Raw genomic sequence first — 22,207 nt, 5'->3', positions numbered from 1 at the left:
AGAGAGCTGTCGGCATTTCCACCTTAGCCATTTTCCTTCTCGTTGCAAAAGCTCATGACAACGTGCTTCAGAGCTCAATTCTCAACAGTTTGTAAGGCATGAGCATACAGGGCCATATGTTAACATTCATTTACACGTTTTTCAGTGAACGTGCGGTTCGTGTACGATTAGGGAGTACCTTAAGCACCGAAAGGTTTCTATCACGAGGTGTACCTCAAGCAAGTGTTCTTTCCCCCACCCTCTTTAACGTCGCAATGGCTGGCCTTCCCGATTCATTGCAAAATTTGCAGGCAAGTCCGTATGTCAATATATGCCGACGACATTTGTATTTCGATTACTGGCTGCCAACACAAGCGATTAGCCCTGATAGCTCTACAGGCTCTACCTTCGGCACAAGTTTACCTTCAAGGTGCGGGATTGTCTTTGTCAGTGGAAAAATCCAGCTTTATTCTGTTTCCAGGTGTAGGAAGACGTCAAGCGCGGTTGAAGATAGACGTCGGTCACTCTTGCATCCGTCAATTCAACCACACGCGTTTCCTGGGCGTCATTATTGACTCCCGTCTACAGTGGCAAAAAGCTGTAGACGCGATTGTTTCATCTATATCTTCGCGTCTCAGTGTGATCCGTAGAATTGCACGTGAGCAATGGGGACACCATCCTTCTTCAATGGTCAAACTTCATGAAGCGCTGGTGGTCAGTCGCATAATGTATCAATTACCTTTAATTTCCCCCTCTGCATCACAACTTGAACATCTCGAAGTTGTCCACAGAAAGAGCCTAAGAAGAGCCATTGGAGTTCCTCAGGCGGCTGCGAATGAGGCAGTACTTCATGCGTCTCTATCGAAACCTCTTAGCCTTGTCGCTTCTCAAAGACTACTAATGCATCTTGGCCGCCTATGAGAGACGGTAGTTGGGCAATCCCTTCTCGAGCGGTTCTGCAGGAGATATGAGTCTAAGGCTTACTTGACACTCAATACTCTTAGTTCTTTAGGCCTTAATGTTCGAAGGCAAAGGAAATGGTCGAAACCTCCGTGGTCTTTTCCGACCCTCGACTGTAAGGTCAAAATTCCCCATGTGAGCGCAGCGCGCAGCTCTCCTTTGGCAGCAACGCGTTCGCTCGTACTTGAACATTTGGAAACAGAGTATGCCCGCCATCTTCAAATTTTCACGGATGGTTCTGTGGACAAGGTCAAACTAGCTAGCGCAGCGGCTTTTTACATCCTTCTTTGGACTGTAAGTGGTCTGTGTGCTTTACTGCTGTCGTATCCTCCACAACGGCCGAAAGTGTTGCTACTGAGGTGGCTTTACGGAAGCTAGGGTCATGTCCGGCTCAACCTGTTGTCATCCTAACTTATTCAAATTCTGCCCTTCGGAGGTTAGAGCGCGGTTTCAATACTGATGTCTTGTCTATAAGCTCTCTACGCTTCGTGCAGAATCTGCACAGCAGATGCTTTACTCTATATTTCCAATGGGTGCCATCTCGCATAGGAGTCAGAGGCAATGAGATGGCAGACAGTCTCGTACACAAAACTCTTTCAAGAAATCCATCTAAAAAAGTACCTCAAGATAAAAAAAAGACTTCAGAGAAACGGTGCTCGATCATTTTAGTACCCTGTGGAGTGCACACTACAAGCCATGTGTGACCAAGGGACTGAGAAGATCCCAGGCCACTCTACTACATCAAATTCGCACGGTCTCTGCTCGTACTCCTGCCTGGGTGCATAAGACGGGCATGACATCGTCTCCGCTATGTTCTTTATATGGTGTGTGCGGAGATATAGAACATTATACTACTGTCCAGAGTACAACGCGAAAAGGTATGTGATGTTCGCTTCCTTCAAGAAGACAGGAGTCCTTCACAGTACAGTTCAGGACATTGGCTACTCGAGTGCAAACCAGACATGCAGAAGGGAGGCTGTACGCCTTGTTTTAAAATTTCTGCAGGACACTGATCTTGCCTCTAAATAGTGACAGCAGGAACAGACAATGGTCTACTGTGAGTGAATGTGTGCGTGGATGGTGGCACTGGAATAGAATATTTTCTGCTGGGATTGAATATGTGCATAGATGGTGACTTGTGGAGTGGACTATATGTTCTACTGTGAGTGAATGTGTTCATAGATGGTGACTGCGGGAATAGAATATGTGCCATTATAAGTGTCTGTGCGCATAGAGGGGCAGATGCGACAGGTTTTAGGTCATTATTAACATATAAGTGACGCTACGGTGGAACATCTGCCAGCAGAATAAGCAAGGCTAATCCGACCTGTAGCATACAACCACTCAACTCAACTGTCGCGGGTGTGCGAAAAAAGCTATAGCTTCGTCGAGTTTGCCAGTGAAGCTCCTCCTCCTTGCCTCTGAAGGAGCTAGTCGGAAGATGGAAAGATTCCATTGAGAGTGATGGCACATATTGCACGTTTTATTCCTCTAATTTTGAAGAAACTTCTCCACTCCTCCTGAGCTCCACTCTAGTTCAAGTTCCTCTTGACAGCATCATTTGTAATCCGCCCTGCTGATTTAAAGCTTTCTCTATTGCTCGATAAAAAGGCGTTTTCAGGGCCCTCTTAAAGGATGGCGACCACAAAATGCTAGAAGTAAACTGCCGATGAGTATAGCTTTGAGCGCTAGTCATGCGTTCACTTCATGCATTAAAGCGGTCTAATGCGAGACGTGCGAGCGAACCACGATTTGGTGTGCATACGGGGAGCCCGTAATTAACTTCAGAGGAAGGCGAACCCGACTTGCAAGACGAAGATAAGACAGCCCCATTAACAGCTAGTTTTATGGCCCTTACCTCCAGGAAGTGGGATTCTGCACTCCATGATTTCCTTGCAAGTGCCACATGGTAAGCAGAAGGCGCAGTACTGCAAATCGCCTGTCACGTGTTTTTAAGGTCCATGCGTGACATCAACTGCGTCGAGCTTAACTAAAGCAAAGGGGAACCAGACCACTGTGTGATTTACAAACCACATCCTTGCATAAATATTTCTTGTTAGTTATAACTAGTATCAACTGAAGCTTGTTTGCGAAATCAGCGATGAGCCTCCTCGCACCAACGTATAAAAGGGGTCATATTTGAGAATAATGTTCAAGGCTCCTGAGCGCCATCGATGTACGAATTGGTTACAGATGTTGTCAGCAGAATATTACGTGAGCCCATTTGCTCCTGGCAAGAATCCGCTGGCAAACTAGCAATTCGATACACGTAGAACCCGGCCGTAACGAACCTAAAGTAAATTTTGTTTAGGTGCTTTGGGATCATACTACTCTGCTATCGGTGAATGGAAATAGAGAAAAGGATTTGTAATAAGGTTTCCAGATAACTTACACGGCAGGGGGTCATTGCCACAGCAGGTCCAAAAAATTACTTTTATGAATATCTCCTTGCTACGAGCTTATAGTAGTGCATATGTCGCGCGTAATCAAATCCTTCAAGCCAAAAATCTATTTTTCTTACATTTTTTGTGTGAGGACAATTGAACGGGCTTAATGTTAAAAACTTTAACAATGCCTCTAACTTTTCGTTTTTAGTATTCCTGCTCTTCAGACACAGTGCACATTTTACCTTATACGTATGTGATCTCTTTTATAGCATCTTATGTTACAAACGTAATGGTACGCATCGCATTCCTCTTCACTTCCTGTTGAGCAGATTGTTGAGTCTCTTCAGGAGTAATATAAATGGCATTTCTTTTTTGCGTGTTCCTCACATTGAATCCGTCATTCACGAGATGTTGGCACGCGCCCCTTCTTCAGCACAGGGACCAAATGGCGTTCTCGACGGAAGCTACTGACGCCGGCGTTCCATTTCCGCGTCCTCGACAGCTGCGTAGCCATATTCAACGAGCAGGCCAGAGTTCTGGTGCAGAAGATAAGAGAGTCGGAACACATGGACTTCGTCGACCTCTTTCCCATGATGACGCACTGCACCCTCGACGTGCTGTGCGGTAAAGTGCCACGTTTCAAGCAACGATCACTGATCAGGTTAATTTGTTTAGTGCCTCGCTTAGGCAACACCGGAATGAATCTAATACTTTTCTATATGCACACTACCAATAAGATTATAATGCAGTCCACTTCTGTTATGGCAAAAATAATCGCACTAAAAATCATTTGTAAATTTCAGTATTGATGTTAAGGGGCAACTAGCATTTGTCTTTATTTCTAGACGGCAAAAGGTTCCTAGCAGAAACGTTGACACACTTTTATCATAAGACAGTCTGTGATTGCTTGTTATGCGTACAGATGGTGGTGGTGATGATCAATTTTCATGGCGCAAGGGCAACTTGTCCAAAGAGTGTCATCGCTATGTGTGCGTTATGTGTGCGTCGACAAAGTTATAAAATGGTTGGAACGAACTACAGTACAAACAGGACACCAGGTCAAAGTGTACCATGAGCACGGTGTTCTGATTTCAAACCACTTATTCTGCAAGGCGATTCACATTATATACATAGATGTAGCTCGCCTTCCACTAGACATCATGGAATTAAGCGTAATGGGAAAGTAGTGAGGCGCCGTCAGCGGCGCTTGCAACAAAACCGCTGTTTTTTCTGTGCAGAGGAAGCTGAGACTGTTAAATACGTGGTTACGCGCACGTCTGTTTTTGCGATTTGTTTCATGCTAATTCGGCACGCGGTGTAAGAAGAAGTTAAACGCTTTTTAATTGCTGCAAATTTTTTGCTTGCGGTTTCTACTTTTGTGCGTGCATAGTGCAGATAGTGTAGCGGAATGATTTTACGAAGCGGGCGCACCATGAGTGTAGTCCATTTTTTATGGTGCCCTCCCTGAGCTATACATCATTTCAGCTGTGCGATCCCCAAAAATCCAAAACTTCACTTGCCACGTGCGCAGGTAAACGCATGAGTGCACTTTTTTAGCAAATGTGCAGGTCTTTACTAAGCCTGGTCTACAATGTTTATGTGCACCTAGAAGTCTTGAGTAAAGTTTGTGTCAACATCCTGAGCTGAATAAAACTTGCGTAGAAATGGTTGCTGTTCCTTCAAACCAAACAAGACGGAACAGCAGTAATCTTCTTCTGGCCCACGCTGAAGTAGTACGTACCTGCGGCATTTCTTTGTCCCGACTTACTCACGACGTTTCCGTTTTGCATTCTTATTTGTTTCTATTTCCTTGTGGAGGGAGCGAAAGTTATCGATTAACATCTTCAAAGCAAGGGACACTACAGCGAAAGAACTAGCATCCTTGTTGATTTCACCCCGATAGGAATGGGCAAATTCGGATACGGATGGATTTGAGATGCCGCAAAGATCTGTCTGGTGATGGCTGTGTAAATACTGGCTTTAGCAGAGGTGTTGAAGAAGGTGCATCATTCGAGTAAGATTGTTGTTCTACTGACATGTGTCATATGAAATTTTTTTTGTTCCCAAGGTTCTCAGTACATTCGCCCAGTGCGCCAGCAAGCTAAGAACTAAAATGGCAAAGTAAAGACATAACGTTAACATGTGCCCTAGTGACACTGTCTTAATAAAGTAGCCTTGCCCGGATTGATAAGTCTGTGACCCACATTTTATGGTGCACAGAATCACAAGGTAAAGAAAATGAGTCATGGTAGTGTAGTCCACTAGTACATCTGAATCCGTCTGTACGCGACCTTTGCATGGAGAAAAAAAATGTGATATAAAAGGGAGAAGATAAGAACATCATAGGTGACCGGCACAAATGTGCCAAGGAGACACATGAGGCCTGTCCGTTGCCCTTGAAGACGCCCCTTGCCTTGAGTTCCGACCGGCTGGCAGACGAGGCTGAAACGCTTTGGAGTGCGGCAAGGTCATTATGCTTATGTAAACGAATATACCGCCACCTAATCCCAGCATACCATCTCAGATGTACGCGCTTGTGACGAAAACAAAATCGTACATTTCGATGCGCAGCAATATTTTTATTCCGCTTCGATGAAGTGCAAAATAGTCGCTCTTGAAACTTCGTTTGAAACAGCGAGATCAAAGATTTCATTTCTATTTTTTAAACAATTCTGTATGCCAAAGCACGGCGCACGAAGGAAACCTTCAGAATGCAGTAACTTCCAAATGTTGAAATGACTGCATTCGCTACTCACGCTATTAAATGTTGCAACTAGTCATCATTGTAAGATTCAGCTTCTTATGGCGGCACTGGAGCTCATAAACAGGGCAGAAAGCCAATGCTTCAGGGTTCAAATGAAGCAGACGAAACATTGTCATGGGAAGTAATATTTCTGGACGCATTGTGAAAGTTTCACTGGAGTTCTAATCTGGACTACTTGCACTTTTTTTTGCCGGTACAATTGTTTATTCCACGCAGAGTCAGCCATGGGGATACAGCTGGGGGCGCAGGGAACTACTCAGCATAATTACGTGAAAAACTTGCACACGTAAGTATAGCAAGTAAAAATTTGACCGGGACCTCATCACCTCATCACTGCTGACCGCGGCTCATCACCTCGCTGGACACTCTTCCAGGCTGCTGAATTCTGGGATGGAGAGACTTTGCAAGCCGTGGCTGTGGTGGAACGTGGCATACAACCTATCAAGCCAAAGAAGAAGATTCTCCAGAAGTGCTGAAGGCCTCAACAAATTTGTAAAAGAGGTTAGTCTGACCCCGCCTTACTCAGTTACCGGAAACTCTCTGAATCCTGAAAAACAAAACTAAGAAGTGTATTACGCGTTTCTATCTGCTCACGCACGACTGCGTAGACCCTTCAAGCTCTAAATGTCGTGAGCCGTTCAGTGGGTAGTACAATGAGGAAACTAAGAGTTGTGTTGCTCTCATCCAAAACAGTAGTGATAAGGTGACTGATTTAGTGTTGCTTACGTGAGTTCACCTCTCTGTAATGGCCATTCTTTGGCCATTCGAATACAATTGCATCCAGGTGACAGTGCAGACACCAGCCAATCATGAGCCGAACTTACGTACATGTTATTTGAATCTAGGCGGAGAGACTGTAAGCCAATTTACTGCGCATGTGCCGTGCGCGCTAGCACGCTGGTTATTTTTCATTCAAATAAGACAGGGCAGCCGTTACAGCTGGCTACCTTTCTGCTATGTACTTTGAAAATTCGTTTTTGAGGAAAGGAAATGGCACAGTAATTGTCTCAAATCTCGTGAGGTGGACACCCGAACCGCGCCGTAAGGGAAGGGCGGAAGGTGGGAGTGAAAGAAGAAAGAGAGAAAGAAGTACCTTAAGGGAGAGCTCGGGAATAATTTTGACCCCCTGGGGATCTTTAACGTGCACTGACATCGCACAGCATACGGGCGTCATTTTTGCTTTTTGCCCGCAGTGGCGGCCTAGTAGTTTAATTAAGCATCTTCCAAGTGTGCGGAAGGGGCGGGGTTGGATCCCCAGTGCCGCCGGGTACCCATCGGTTTTCCAATGAGTACAAGCTTCCTCTGGCCTGATGCTCGGCGTCCCTTAAGTGAATTGCTTGGAAAAACGGGTCTTCGACCCGGCTTTGAGTCGATAAAACCAATTTTGTGCCATGGCGTTCTGTGGCCAAGCTTTCCTTGCGCCGTTAAAATTCATAACATTCATTATTCAATTATTTTTCTTACAAAAAGAACAGAAAAATTAAAGTAAGCTAGATTTTCGCCGATGTAAAACGCCTTCAAAGTTCGTATTCTAGTAGCGTGGTGTTAAGGAATTTGAATTTGAACAGTGATGATTGTAGACGACGTCGTCAAAGGTGAAATTTAAGCAAGGTTGCTTGCTTGCAATTAGTAGCAGTCACAACGTGAAAAGACACCGTTTAGGAAAATTTCATGCATTTCGCTCCTCTCCGTTGTCTGCGACTTTGCAGCAGTTTTTTCTTTGTGACTTACAGATCACATTTCACTAGCACTCGTGCAATTTTTATTTCATAATCATTAGATCCTTGTCCAGCAGCAGCATGTGGTTGCTTTACGCGGAGAAATCTATAATACCTGCAGTTCGTCATACATGCGTAAATAATGCCAGTTTAATTCTTAGTGTGTTAAAATGCTTAAGACGAACAGATTGCTATTCACTATGTTGAAAGAGCTTAATGACTGCACGAGATCGGAGCTTTTATGTGCAGGAGATTCCAAGGTGACGGTAATTACAACCTGGCTTATTTTCAACTCATTCCCGCATCGCAATGAAAATAAAGCTTTTTCATCTGTGAACTTGCCAGGGTTCGTAAGTTGGGTTAACTTCGCAGATTGGGTTAACTATGAGGTATGGCAACACGGCCCGGTCCTCGCCTTTTCAACGTGTTGTTTCAAAGCGACATCCTTCATTCCAGTATTATGTCTGACACACTGGTCCCTAAATCCACAGTCTTAACATCTTCAAGAGAACGAAATTTGTGTTGGTAATAAATATGATAGTGGCATCACTACGCAAATCCATGTCACTAAAATTGCTGTTATGTTTCTGTATTATTTTTATTGCCGTGCACCGCTGGCCGACTAAGAAGTACATGTGAAGAAAAAACCTGCAGTTGCACAGCTTAACCTTTATTGAACAATCATAATCTCGGTTTTCATTGTACAAGCGGGTTGGATCATCCATGTTGGCGATTATATCTTGCTGACTCCCACCTCTGAGTAGAAGCTGTCGACGGCGCTACTTGTGAAGCGCTACACCTTCTTCTTTGCTTCAATGATGTTTCCTCTCTTTTTCTGCTAACAACCTTCATCTCTCCTGTTTTTGCAATAAAGGTTATCAGAAGACGAAAAGTGATTCTCAGTCAAGATAAAAGCAGCAGGCAAGACCAGAATTCAAAATACTCGAAAGCCTTCCTCGACGTCCTTCTGAAGCACCATCTGGAAGACTCTTCGCTTTCGGAAGAGGATATTATTGAAGAAGTAAACACGTTTTTGTTCGCTGTGAGTTACTAACTTTTCACTGGTTAAAGTCACCAGTATTACATTATTTTACAAAGTTAAGTAAACCGTAAAAATAATTTAATCAGGTCGGTAATTCTTCGAACCTAACCGCCAGGTCGCATTTGTTTACATGCACTAGGATGTTGTGTAAAAAGCGGGAGTCAGGGCCTTTCTCAATTTGTCGCACTAGAGGGGGCAGTGGACATGGCGCGGGCAAGCTAAAGGTCTGAATTTGGTGGTATTTTTGCAATAACTTACGCAGGGACCAGTTCGATAATATGCAGAAAGACTGTCTCAGCTAGCTGCCGCAAAATTGCCCGGCTAAAAGCGGAATTGAAACGGAGACAAATTGTTCATCATTACGAGCATTACCCACGTCATCGCAACTCTACATGGCAATGTAGCGCCCTCTTGTAAGGCTCGCAGTCCACGGTTACGGTTCTTGCTTCCAGGCTGCGCAGCGGGGGTCCGGTAGCATCCCTGGCACTGAAGAGGTCTGAAGGCGCGAGAACGAAAGGTCTCCCCATCCTCCAAAAATTGATAGTGCCGGAGATTCGATGTAGACCTGGACGTAGGATTGATATCGAATCCTAATGGTCTGAGGCCTTTTTAAAGGGGCAAACATAACTTTCCTTCACTATGGTATGTTAAAAAATTCGACTGTGGTTCAACTCGGCTGAACCTGGTTAGTTGGAGTGAAAGGTCGGTTATGCTTGGTTGGACACGGTTATGCATAGTTAGACACGGTTTCTGTTGGTTAAACTTTATTGCGTATCACGATTTTCATCATGAACGCCTCAGTACATAGCTCGAAGATATGTTTTTAAGACATCTGTGCATTCACTAGACGCCCGCCATATGCTGTACCATCACCGTACATTGAGTGTTGAGGTATTAGTGGGTGCTGCATGATGGCGCTATGACTGCACGCCATGCACGAAATTAACCGGAAACATAGTTCGCTACTCGCTTAATTAGGATATATGTAATTTACACGCTAATAATTAAATTATTCATGCACGCCTCAGTACAACTCGAAGATACATTTCTTAGACAACTGTGCATTCACAAGACGCGCCTTCCTTCGCTTCTACGGGTCGAACAGTCGTGGCAAATGAAAGCGTCCCCGTCTCGCATGGCCGGAGGCCCGGATTAGATTCCCATCGACACCACAATTTTCTTCTAGTTTGTTTTAATAATTGAGGCCACTTCTAGGTCATATCTGCGCCTTAAATGACCTTCGAGGTTTGTACGTGAGTAGTGCAGCTTTCGCTCCGAAAGCTGCACACCGTGGTGGTGTCCATCGATGATGAATTCGTACGTTGGCCGATGTCCTAGTTTCCTGTGACGTTCTGGCCTTCTTCGAGAGTTTGTGAACATGACCAAAATAGGGAGTAGCCCATTTGATATTCATATCTATCAAGCACCTCATCCCTAGATGCTCATGATCATATGTTCGATATCAGTAGTGATGAACGGCAAGTGACATCGCAACAGCTTAACGAGACCTTCACGTGCCACTCTACGGTTGGTTGGAGACAGCAGTTTGCTAGTTTCAATGTAGACTTGTCCACGGCGTACGTTTAAGAGACAGGAGCACGTCTTGAAAAGTACATTGCTCACAAAGGCAGCCGCACGCAGTAAAAGCTTCCTTGGTAGCTTCACGGCTGTGACATTCTGGGGCTAAACGCCGGTTCTTGAATTCGGTGGTCAGCTGCAGCGCCAGCATTTCGGCGCATACAAAATTTTATAACGCTTATGCACACAGATGTCTGTGCCTTTTAAAGGACCAGAGATAAAGATGAATTCTCAGTCATCTCCTTGCGATGTATTCAAGGTGTCGCCTATAGCCTATAGGGGTGTCATGGGGTCCTATAACCCACCCTTCACTTACTAAAACACTTTCACAATGGTGACATCATTAAATTTTCGCGAAGCAGATATCCTCAACTGAGTTTTCTAGGTCGGGCACCACATGGTGAGGCATAATTTCCGTGCAAGTAGAATTTCAGCATTGTGTCTTGTTAGACTTGCGTCGATTCTTAGCTGCTAGAGGACTACTTCATTGATGCACGCTTTTTAAGGCGCATCCAATGCCGATATTCAAGCAAAGAAAACAGAGTATTCCTTGGTCTTGCATCCTGGGCCTTCTTAGCGAAACGAACATTTTTTTTAACACACAAACGCTGTAAAGGCTTCGACTGTTTGACTTGAGCCACAAAAGTGTCAAATTGCTTCACTAGAGTTTTCTTTTATTGTTTCCTCAGATCATAAGATTTTAGCCCGTGGAAGATATGTTGGTTTAGACGGATTTGTAATTTCAGGGCCATGAGACAACAGCAGTGGGATTGACATATTTGCTCTACATACTGGGACTTCACCAAGATGTGCAAAGAAAAGTGACCGAAGAAATCGATCTTATATTTCATGGAGACTTCGACCGTGATGTAACAAGAGAAGACACTTCGGCTATGAAGTACCTCGACTGCGTTATGAAGGTATGGGCAGATTTTTTATCGTCATTTTTGCCGCCTCATCATTGTGGTTAAGAACACTATAGCGGATTCTAGCCTTAGTTTTGGCAGAAACTATCGTTAGCTCCCGTCCTTAAACTAATAACGAGCTGCGCCCTGTTGCTACCTACTGAGAAGATCGGTCGTTTCAAAACAGCGACCATAACGATAGTGCCTCGTTGCCTCATGAGAATATGAACAACGCTGTTAAGCGCTTATCGAGATAAATCCAAAAGGTCGCCCAATAATCTAGGCTTAAAGCACTGTTAACGCCGTGTCCACGAACTTTGCGCTTGCATTTAATTCTTTTTCTGGAGAAGAGAATCCAAGACCATTCGATGAAAGCGCAGGCTAATCTGATGTCTTATACAACTAAAGAAATTCAGTTTATCAATGGTACGTTTTCTTTACTATTAACTTTATCTGAAAGATACAGAGAGAATGAATTTGTTTCGGTCGCTTATTAAGGGCCCAGCACGATTGTGGCTGCATTAATGCACTTAAGCGCTATAGTGTATGCGCCACGAGCGTTGCCTGTCGAGCGTTGCTAAAAGTTTCCGTTGTCTCACGTTTGGAAAACAGTGTAGGTATCCTCCTGGACCCCCTCTCCGAGAGGTTAGCTTCGCAGGCATTCAGTTCGCTTTGTCGCTGCCAAGGGGGTGAGGGCTCAAGTTCGCAGCAACGATTTCCTCAGGGGGTGTCGGCGACGAATAATTTTACAGTAGCAATATTCAGGATGCACTAGCGCTCTACCAAATTTGACGATTTCATTGCAGTAGGTGTCAACCCAGGTCACGTGTCCTCTAACTGCGTGACAGACAGGCGCAATGATGCCCGGCCACGAAGTGCCCCCGACTGTAATTCCGTGCGCCTCGAATTCCTCAACAACACTGTTACACTGTATCTGTCGTCTGAACCCGTGACTCGGGGGCACCGCCTACACATTCCCGAATATACATGACATGCAGTAACAGTACATAACAGTACATGACATGCAACAGTACATAACATACATAAGCATAAGAGTACATAACATGCAAAAGCAAAAAGGCGGCGCAAAGTAAATAGGCATAGCCCAGTAACCAACAGCTCAACGAAGCCTCCTATGTCTGAGAAGTAGTCCATGTTTAGGAGCTTTCCACAATGTTTAACGGCGTAACGTTGGTCACGCGAAAGAAAAAACAGCAGGCAACATACATGTCGAAACCAATCAAAGCCCGACAATATTTTTTGTTAAGTTTACTCAAGCTCCTGCTTGCTTCACGTTATAAGAGTCACAACGCTTGTGTGGCGGTCGCTGCAAATGATGTCAAGTTTCTCATTGCTGAAAGCGCCTCTGACAACAACAAGGACATCCAATTATCCCGTCATGCCCTGAAGCTTGCGTATAATTCGACAAGTGCGATAATAATGAGTTTTCGCGGAACATGAGCCTGCAAATATCCAAGAGACAGCAGCATAGCCTAAGTGCAATCAGCAAGCAAGGAGAAGCGGCCCTGACGGTAGCCAGCGAAAATGTGCACCGACGACACGGCCATCAATCCGCTCATAGCGCAGTTAAGTAATAACCTTCGAAAACGGCAAAACTAATTCGCGCTCCCGATGACTTGGTCAGAGTGTCAGAAGATAATTATCCCCTAAGTAAAGCTGACATACGTCACTTATGTTCGTTTTATTCCGGCTAGGTTGTACATTTACGGAGGAACAGCAGCGTCATCCAACTTTGCGCAACCAACGCCTAGGTGTCTCAGAGGACGCGCGCAACGCTACGAACGTAGCAGCAAGCGTCACTAGTGCACCATAAAGTATATCATGTATGATATGTAAAAATAATATGTATTTCGAGATACAAAGAAATTGACAATAAATCGCGACGCTCTTTATTAAACAATGGCGAATCAAATCTTAAATATATTCAAGGTTCACAAAGTGTGCTTGTTAGTTAAGCAGTACAATTACCATTCGCTAATTATGGGGCCGATTATCTGTTGTTTCTAGTGGGACTACACAGCCCATACACCGCCCACAGCCCATATTAAAAAACGGATGTAGAGATACCAGGGGCGCCTATGCTGGGTAGTATGATGGCTATATGTGAAATTCATTTTCTCACAGATTATTCCCTTCACTGGAAAGATTTCCTCACAAACCGACAAGGTCGGGTCAAGAAGTACCGTATGCTTGTAAATAAGCCTAGGACACGAGCGCCCTTTTTGTCAAAAGTTTAGAGCTTGTGGGCAATGCTGTTTGGCTTATTATGCATCGTTGGCGATGCAGATCTCTGGAAGGCGAGAAAAAGTGTAGCTGTCTTCCCTCAAGAAGTGAAGACTTCCAGTGATGCTACAAGAACTCAACTAAACGCCTTAGAAGCAAACCTCTTAGGCTGCAAACTGTTGACAAATGCTGTACCTCGCTGTGACTAAGATGCGACACAGTGACCATTTACATGTGTTCGAGCCATGGCTAACCTGAAGACGTACTAAGCAATATTCGCAGCTTTGTCGCTTGAGTTATCATTGTTTCTCCTTATTCCGTTTTGTAGGAGTCGCAGAGAATATTCACGATACTCCCTATCTACGGGAGAGAAGTAGAAGAGGACTTCCAAATCGGTAAGCGTTGTACTTGAAACTTATGAAGCAGGTTAATGCACCTCTGAGTCGAAAAAATTCTGGCAAGAAAAATATTGTATATATATATATATATATATATATATATATATATATATATATATATATATATATATATATATATCAGCGCTAAATACTGGACAGAGCATGGCACATAAGAGCCGCTGTTATAACTATAATCGTAGGGAAAGGGCGATGCTCCCGTTCCTAGTTGCCGCCACCAGTTCCTTGTTTTCGTGATTGGTCCGATAGCCCCAGGTGAATTCAAATAATTCAGCAACGATAAGTGATATCATAGTCTTGTCTTCACTGCCAGCATAAACAAAAAGCGCAATGTTTCGCTGGTTTATGTGGCGGAAACGGCTGCAAAATATCAGCTGCGAGACTGAGCTTGAAGGGAAAAAAAAAAGAGAAAAAAGGAAGCAACATGAACGTTCATAGTCCTTACGTCGGGTCACTGAGCCTCGTTGGGTGCGGTGGTTCATTGTCAGCGGTTTGCGACAGCTATGAAAACCAAAAACAATGGGATCTTCCTGCAGTAGCTCTGAGCTCTGTGGAGTGATGCGCCACTATAGAGACGTCGACGTGCGTTCAGTAAGCTGTTTCAGTCAAGGTTTACGTCTCTTAGATTGATTCGCCCCATTCATCAAACGGCGTCCTGACCGATGTGGCACAAACCAAAAGCATCCACACCACCAAGACCTGCTTCAAACAGCAGGACTGCAAGCTATTTAGCCATCCACAACGTCCATACAGCAGTTCTGTTCCGGCTTCTGCAGAAGCGGCTTTGCTACACCATCGTTTTAAAGGAAGAAACGCGTCACCAAGCTCGTCATACTTTCATGAAGACAATTTTGGCGATTAGAACCATTTTATCTTGCATTATCGCGTGCACCCATCCTATTTCGTAGTTTTTTTTTTTTAGCATGTGGCAGCAGAGATGAATATGTCCAACTTTGAAGTACTTAATTGTTTCTGTGAATTAGGAGGCAAGAACAGCCAGTAATCTCTCTCACACCTGCAAAGATAAAAGAAGCACATGATTTACCAGTTAAATTAAATATCGAAATGTTTGTGAAGCACAGATGAATATGTCCAACTGTGAAGGACTTAATAGTTTCTGTGAATTAGGAGGCAAGAACAGCCAGCAATCTCTCTCACACCTGCAAAGATAAAAGAAGCACATGATTTACCAGTAAAATAAATATCGAAATGTTTGTGAAGCACAGATGAATATGTCCAACTGTGAAGGACTTAATTGTTTCTGTGAATTAGGAGGCAAGAACAGCCAGCAATCACTCTCACACCTGCAAAGATAAAAGAAGCACATGCTTTACCAGTTAAATTAAATATCGAAATGTTTGTGAAGCACAGATGAATATGTCCAACTGTGAAGGACTTAATTGTTTCAGTGAATTATGAGGCAAGAACAGCCAGCAATCTCTCTCACACCTTCAAGGCTAAAAGAAGCACAGGATTTACCAGTTAAATTAAATAGCGGAATGTTTTTTCATTAAAAAATCAAGTTCCATTAATATTAAGCATGGCTGAAATAATACGATTTTTTTGCAGTTGTGTACGAAATAAATCTTTTTGGTCTTCATTCTTTTGTGGGCGACGCACTACCAGCCTTGGTAATAGCATGCAGGCTGACTATGTTTTCCTCCGTTTCGCAATAACATTCCAGAAGGCACCTCATCCCCACCTACGACTAAGGTTGCCTCAGTTGAAGTTGTGGACGCGTGTCTGAAATTGGTTTTCATAAACAGTTCTTTACTGATTGCAAACAGTGAGTGCATGTGAATAGCCGGTCATCCAGCCTTTCTCCCAAGTTGTATAAGATGTCTCGCAAAGATACCTCCTATGCTCGCCTCTACCGAATTTGCATTAGTGGCGTACCTATGCTTGTTACTTCGAAAATCGGCGTGTTTGTAGACGACTGCATCATTTATCGAAGAATCGCTAATCACACTAACCAACAAGTGTTACGGAAGGACCTCAGGGATGCGTGCAATTGCAATCACAGGCTTAATGGAGATGTTATCGGTCTGCCTTCGCCGTAATCTTCACATATGCGGCTAAACAGATCAGTTGAAAGAGCTTAGTGATTCAAATACTTAGTAGCTGCCCTTTCTGCTAATCTGAGTGAGCGTAAATTTTTCTAAGCGACGTCTAGATTTATGGGCTTAGTGATGTAGAGAACGTCCTCTGCGCCAGGTAGATGCTGTCTTCGTATCATCTATGCGATATGAGAAATTTCAGCCATATGAAGCGTTCGTTTGACTTCAACGTAAGTACGCATCCGCCACATGAAGACCTCCTCGAACTTATCGCATTAATGCACATTACTCCGATTACAATTTCGCAACCAAGTAATTCAATATTTGTGGCTCATATGACATCAGCATACCACCCTTCAAAACAAAGCGCTGTTTTGGCGCACTAGTTGCCGACTGCAGCTGCTCCTACAGTTATGTTATAGCTAATTTCATCACACACTATTGTTCATTATATGCGAGAAGAGCGATGTAACATCGCAGAAGTCAGCCTTTTCAGGTTAACCACTCATGCGGTTTTACTGCTATATTTTTCGTTTTTCTTGTTTTCTTTTCTACAGTTGCTTACAAGCAAGCTTTTATCCTTAGGTGCGAGCCAACCGTTTATTTCCCCGTTAAGAAAAGAAAGCGTTGCACGGGAAAAGAGGATGAATAGAAAACTGACACTAACTAAGCGCTACACGGGAACACTAAACTAAACACAATTCCCAAACAAATTGATGCTATGTGCCGATGAAATATTTGCTACAACACGCAGAAAACAAAAAAACTTTCCACCCACAATCAATTCAATAGCAGTCCAAAATACATGTCATTATGCATAACGCATCCCGAATACATGCGGAAAAGGCCTAGTAACGCGCAAAGGAAGACATTCAGCTCATGGATTCGAGTGAACACGAACATAGCTGCGCAGAAAAGTACAGAAATATCCGAATTTATATTCCGTTGAGAATGAAAGCCTTTAGAATATGCTAGTAGCAATTGAAACCGACACCTACGTTGACTATGTTGCTAGATAATGGCAAATCTTTGTGCAGCTGGTGTCAGGACATATTTTCTCTCCTATGGGGCAGTAAAAGAAGGTCATTCTTGGACGATAGTGCACCTCTGTGTCCGCTTGCACGCTTTGTAGGCATTTGTCCACAGTAGTACACCGCATAAGAAAAACCTAAGACTGTTGAAATTTTTTGGCACTCTCAAATAAAGATGCCATCAAAAAAATTCTTTCTAATACCGTTACCCTGATCTAATACTCCTGTTGAGGACCTTCTCACGGCAACAGTGAGAACTGATTGAGTGCTATCCCCCATTTTGTTCGACGGGTTCCGCGGGATGGCAGAGATGCGAATGATTGGGTGCACAATAAAGGAAAATCAAACTAATCACAATAAAATAAAAAAACGATTTTGAATCGGTTGCTAAAGTTGTAGGATTAGCTGGATAGTGAAAAAAGGGTTCGACTGCAACACAAAAACAACATTAGACTCGTGCGTGCGCTGGTTCTCCATTTCGTGTTTTCCATAAATGGGGGCAACAAATTGGATAAATATAAATCCAAAATTTCTCTCCTTGCCTGCATAATAGAATGGAGCGGTACGTGAGGGGGAGCGGGCACTGACAGTGACAGACTGTTCAAAGAGATGGAGTGGCATGCTTGCTCCGCCAACCATGTACGACACGCTAGATTGCTTGTAGCCTGCTTGCTTCCTTGCTTGCTCGTGGCCGTCAGCAAAAAAAAAAAGGAAAATCCTAATATACAGATGACGTGCTGCAGCGGCCAGGAAAAAATCAGAGTCGACGAACTTTAACCGCTGGGATAGTAAGCGCCAAAACACAAAATTCGCATACAGTTTTTGGTCTTGACATACTACGCCGCCGTTTGTCCCGAATAAGTCTCGTGCATCCATCGTTTCTAAACAGATACGGGAGGGAAAAAAAAAACAGGTTCAATGCTGAAGCAGCATTTTTCCCATACTTTGCAGCCGAAATAAAATACTTCTGAGTCAGCAAAAAAGCCCAAAATCGGGCAATGACAGGTGAAGGTTACGTTTTTCATCTAAGGTGCTAAAATTAGTATGATATTTTAGTAAACAAAACAAAAAGGAAGGAAACTATTTTTGCCCGCCGCGTCATCTGCTATCGGATACTGATTGGCCTCAGCTGCGGCAAGCGGAAGTAAATGGCCAGCGAGTATTCAGGGGTAAATTAAAGTGTGTGTGTGGGGGGGGGGGGGGGGTGAATGGGGAGAAAGAACAAGGTCAGGGACATAGAAAAAAAAGGACTGAAAAATTCACCGTCTGATCTTTGAGACAGACAGACAGACAGACAGACAGACAGACAGACAGACAGACAGACAGACAGACAGACAGACAGACAGACAGACAGACAGACAGACAGACAGACAGACAGACAGACAGACAGACAGACGGACGGACGGACGGACGGACGGACGGACGGACGGACGGACGGACGGACGGACGGACGGACGGACGGACAGACAGACAGACAGACAGACAGACAGACAGACAGACAGACAGACAGACAGACAGACAGACAGACGGACGGACGGACGGACGGACGGACGGACGGACGGACGGACGGACGGACGGACGGACGGACAGACAGACAGACAGACAGACAGACAGACAGACAGACAGACAGACAGACGGACGGACGGGCGTACGGACGGACGGACGGACGGACGGACAAGCGGGCGGGCGGGCGGGCGGGCAGGCAGGCAGGCAGGCAGGCAGGCAGGCAGGCAGGCAGGCAGGCGTAGAGAAGGGCGGGCGGGCGGGCGGGAGGGCGGACTGGCGGACGGAGGGAAATTGTAGACGAACAGATGGATAGGTAATTATTAGCCTATCCTATGTATCGGGGGGGTGACAGATTTCACCTAGGCATTAATTCCTAGCGTGCTCGGTATCTTGAGATCAACTTTGAATTTTCTTACCGTTTATTATCTACTACCTTGACCTTCTCCACCAATAACCTAGTCTTCTCTTACTTATTTCTACTTTTTGAGAATTGAGCATAACCTGGCTATTACGAAACCCTAGTGCTTCGCAGATTCCTGCGGCGGCATCGTGCACAGAGGGGTGGGGGGGTCTTACCGTGAATAAGAATATGTTCTGTCGTCTCCCTTTCTTGCGTATAGTGACAGCAAAGCCATGCCTAAAGTCAATTTTTTTCCGGTAAAGCTTCGCCCTCAAGCACCCAGCCCTAGCCTCGAAAAGTAAACCACTCCCTTTGAATTGTCAAAAAAGTTTTCTCTTTTAATCTGAGATTTAGCTTTCCTATAGAGTTCCAACGTCGGCTTATCCGGCCTTTTCTTTTGACAGTGGGTATTTTCTGAGGATAGTATTTTCTGTTTCAAGGTTGTCGTACTATCGGTTTCTTCCCTTTGACATTTGTATTTATTAGCAAGCCATCTGGTTCTTCGCCTTCATCTAGTATCGATACTGCATCGGTATAAGTATCTGGAGATTTTTGCCACCCATCGCTTCTCTTTCATAGGCATCAACCATTCTTCCTTGTACCTTAATTTTTGCCTCACGCGCCTCGAATGTAGGCCACCCTATATCACCTTGAACTGCTTCATTAGTAGTGTTTCCATGTGCCTTCAAGGCAAGCCTACCGACTGTTCTCTGGTTTATATCTAGTGCCAAATTTGTGGGAGATCCCAAGCACATCACAGCGTTTGCAAACTTCAAGCCCGGTATAATTGCGCTTCCCCGGATTCCCCGAATAACTTTATATTTGTTATATTCCCAGAGCGCGCGAATCTTCATGACAGCTACATTTCTTTTTACTTTTTTTTATTTCCTTCCCTTTGGTATCGCATGTAGTCTTTGCCACCATTCATCCATATACCAACATACATGTACGCCTTAACTATAGGCACCTCGAAGCTTTGCAGTAGGGGTGTGCGAATATTGGAAAATTTCAGTACGCGAATCAAATATCCGAATATCTAACATTCGATTATTCGAACTAACGAAACTGTGTATTTTAAAGATCATTCGAAAAGAATCAAACATGTTCTTAATTTTTCCAATATTTTTCGAATAATGGCAGGAGGTTCGAATCAGGCCGGTCGTATTTTTTCTTCGCCGCATGTTCCAAAAACGGCCCATACCAGCGCCGCGCACCCTCCTTCCGCGAACAGTATGACGGCGATGGAGGGGCCACGACGCGGTCCATTTCTTTGCTGGCGTTCAAAATTCTTGCACATGGCCTCCAAGACTGGACGACGCGGCAGGACTCAGGTAAATTCTGGAAAACCCTGCCTTGATGCGCGATCTCTGAGGCCATGGCTCATGCGTAGGTGCCACCAGTCTCATTTCCAGCGGTGTGCTTCTAGTGCCGCCGGGCACCAACCACTTTTCTATAGGGTACAAGACTTCCTCCGGCCTTGTGCGCGGCTTTTTTCGGCTAAAATGTTGCGGAAAAGTGTCTGACCAAACCAAGCAAATGGTAATTTTCCTATACCGATAACTTGCTCGTCTCAGAGTTAATATAGTGACTTCGTGTGTCGACAAATTAGTCAGATAAATGTTGCGCCTTTTAGCAGTTATATCAGATTTCATAATTATTAAACTTATAGCTCTGTACAGCAGTGCCACAATTGTCGCTTCAATGTTTCGCCCGATTCCTCGTTTTCTAAAATATTCGCGCAAGTAACGAATATTAGTACTAATATTTGATTCGTATTCGATTCGGTCCTATCACTATTCGATTCGTATTGGATTCGGTTTTTAGCTACACTATTCGTATCCGATTTGGAAGCGAAGCTACATTATTCGTATTCGATTCGGTTTGGGAAAGCACTATTCGCACACCCCCATTTTGTAGCGTGATCCTACCGGGCCCATAATTATAAACCATGACTCACAATTTTTCAGCGCTCAACCTCAGTTCTAGAGCCTTAGCCTTTTTTTTTTCTCGCAACCCTCTACCAAGTCTTCAAGGCCTCTCACGCCGTCTGCTTGAAGAACGATGTTATCGGCATATATCAATCCCGGTATGCGAGTTCGCCGCCATGATACCGGAAACCCTAATCGGCTCTTTTCTATCTTTCTGTTCAGTCCCCCTGATGTACAACATAAATAGGAGTGGTGATAAGGAAAACCTTGTCTAAGTCCTTTTCCAACCGCAACTCCTTCTGCACATCTGATTTCTTGCCAATTCACATCTACGTTGTTCTCCTGGTAATTAAACTTCTTGTAATAAACAGTGTTTCACAACCTACACCCTCTTTTTCCAAAATTTCCCATAACAGGGCGGGGTTTGCATTGTCGTAAGACTCTTTAACGTATAAAAACGCCATCCACTGTGGTCGTTCTTCACTTGCAGAAATTTTGATGCATTGGGTGACAGCGAACAGGTTGTCGTCTAATCTAAGTCCTTGTCGGAATCTATTCTGCAGGTCTCCCAAAAGCTACATCTGTTCAGTCCAACCTTATAGTTTTTCCTCTATGATTTGCTTTGCTATTCGATACGACATCGATGTGACCATTAGAGGCCTATGAGACATAATGCGACCTCTTTCATCTTTGCCTTTGCATATCAGGCTCATTCTACTCTCTCGCCAGCTTGCTGGGATTTCTTTAGTTCTCAATACGTCACTTAAAGCAGCATACAAAGTCTTTATTTCCTTACTGAGCAACGGAATTAGTCTTATTGGTAGGTATTTTGTCCTCCCTGACGTGTTGCTGCATGCCCCCCCCCCCCCCCCCCCCCCCCCCCCGGTAGCAGCCTTCATCAAGCTGCGTGCCGATCACATGCTTTGAAAGCCTCGTCTAACTGTTCGCAAATAAGTTGTATTGCCGTTTCATTTTCGAATAAGTTACTGTCGCCATCCTGTACATGTCGACGCGTTTCCTTCGAATTGTTATCAAGCCTCTTGAGGTGGTTCCAGAACGTTCTAGGTGCCTGCTTACCTTTTCTTCCAATATCTGCCATCCCCTTATCGGTTGCAGCCTTAATCTTTTCCTGGACCACATTTTGGACATGCTTGTATTGCTTTCTGTACTCGTTCCATTTCTCTTGAATTTCGGACGGTCTGTTTTCTTGATTTGCTTTCCGGTGTGCCCTAGAAGCTGCTTGGCGGCTTGATATTGCATTTTTATGTCCACGTCCCGCCAAAATCCCCCCC

The 22,207-nt window shown here is 44.4% G+C and overlaps 1 protein-coding gene across 1 annotated transcript in view; it reads left to right on the top strand.

Moving 5' to 3' along the window:
* The window catches only part of LOC144114632 (cytochrome P450 4C1-like), a 57,668-nt gene that overhangs the window by 29,670 nt on the left and 5,791 nt on the right, over positions 1-22,207 (top strand). Inside the window, exons 4-9 of the mRNA XM_077648491.1 lie at positions 3,760-3,950; positions 6,307-6,376; positions 6,465-6,591; positions 8,683-8,850; positions 11,175-11,348; positions 13,906-13,972. Coding sequence (XP_077504617.1) covers positions 3,760-3,950; positions 6,307-6,376; positions 6,465-6,591; positions 8,683-8,850; positions 11,175-11,348; positions 13,906-13,972 — 797 coding nt within the window. The remainder of the gene's footprint in view (positions 1-3,759; positions 3,951-6,306; positions 6,377-6,464; positions 6,592-8,682; positions 8,851-11,174; positions 11,349-13,905; positions 13,973-22,207) is intronic.

Source organism: Amblyomma americanum, chromosome 1 (genome assembly GCF_052857255.1).
Source record: "Amblyomma americanum isolate KBUSLIRL-KWMA chromosome 1, ASM5285725v1, whole genome shotgun sequence".
Classification (NCBI taxonomy): Eukaryota; Metazoa; Arthropoda; class Arachnida; order Ixodida; family Ixodidae; genus Amblyomma; species Amblyomma americanum.
The sequence above is the reverse complement of the archived record's forward strand: the minus strand, read 5'-3'. Positions and strand labels throughout refer to the sequence as shown.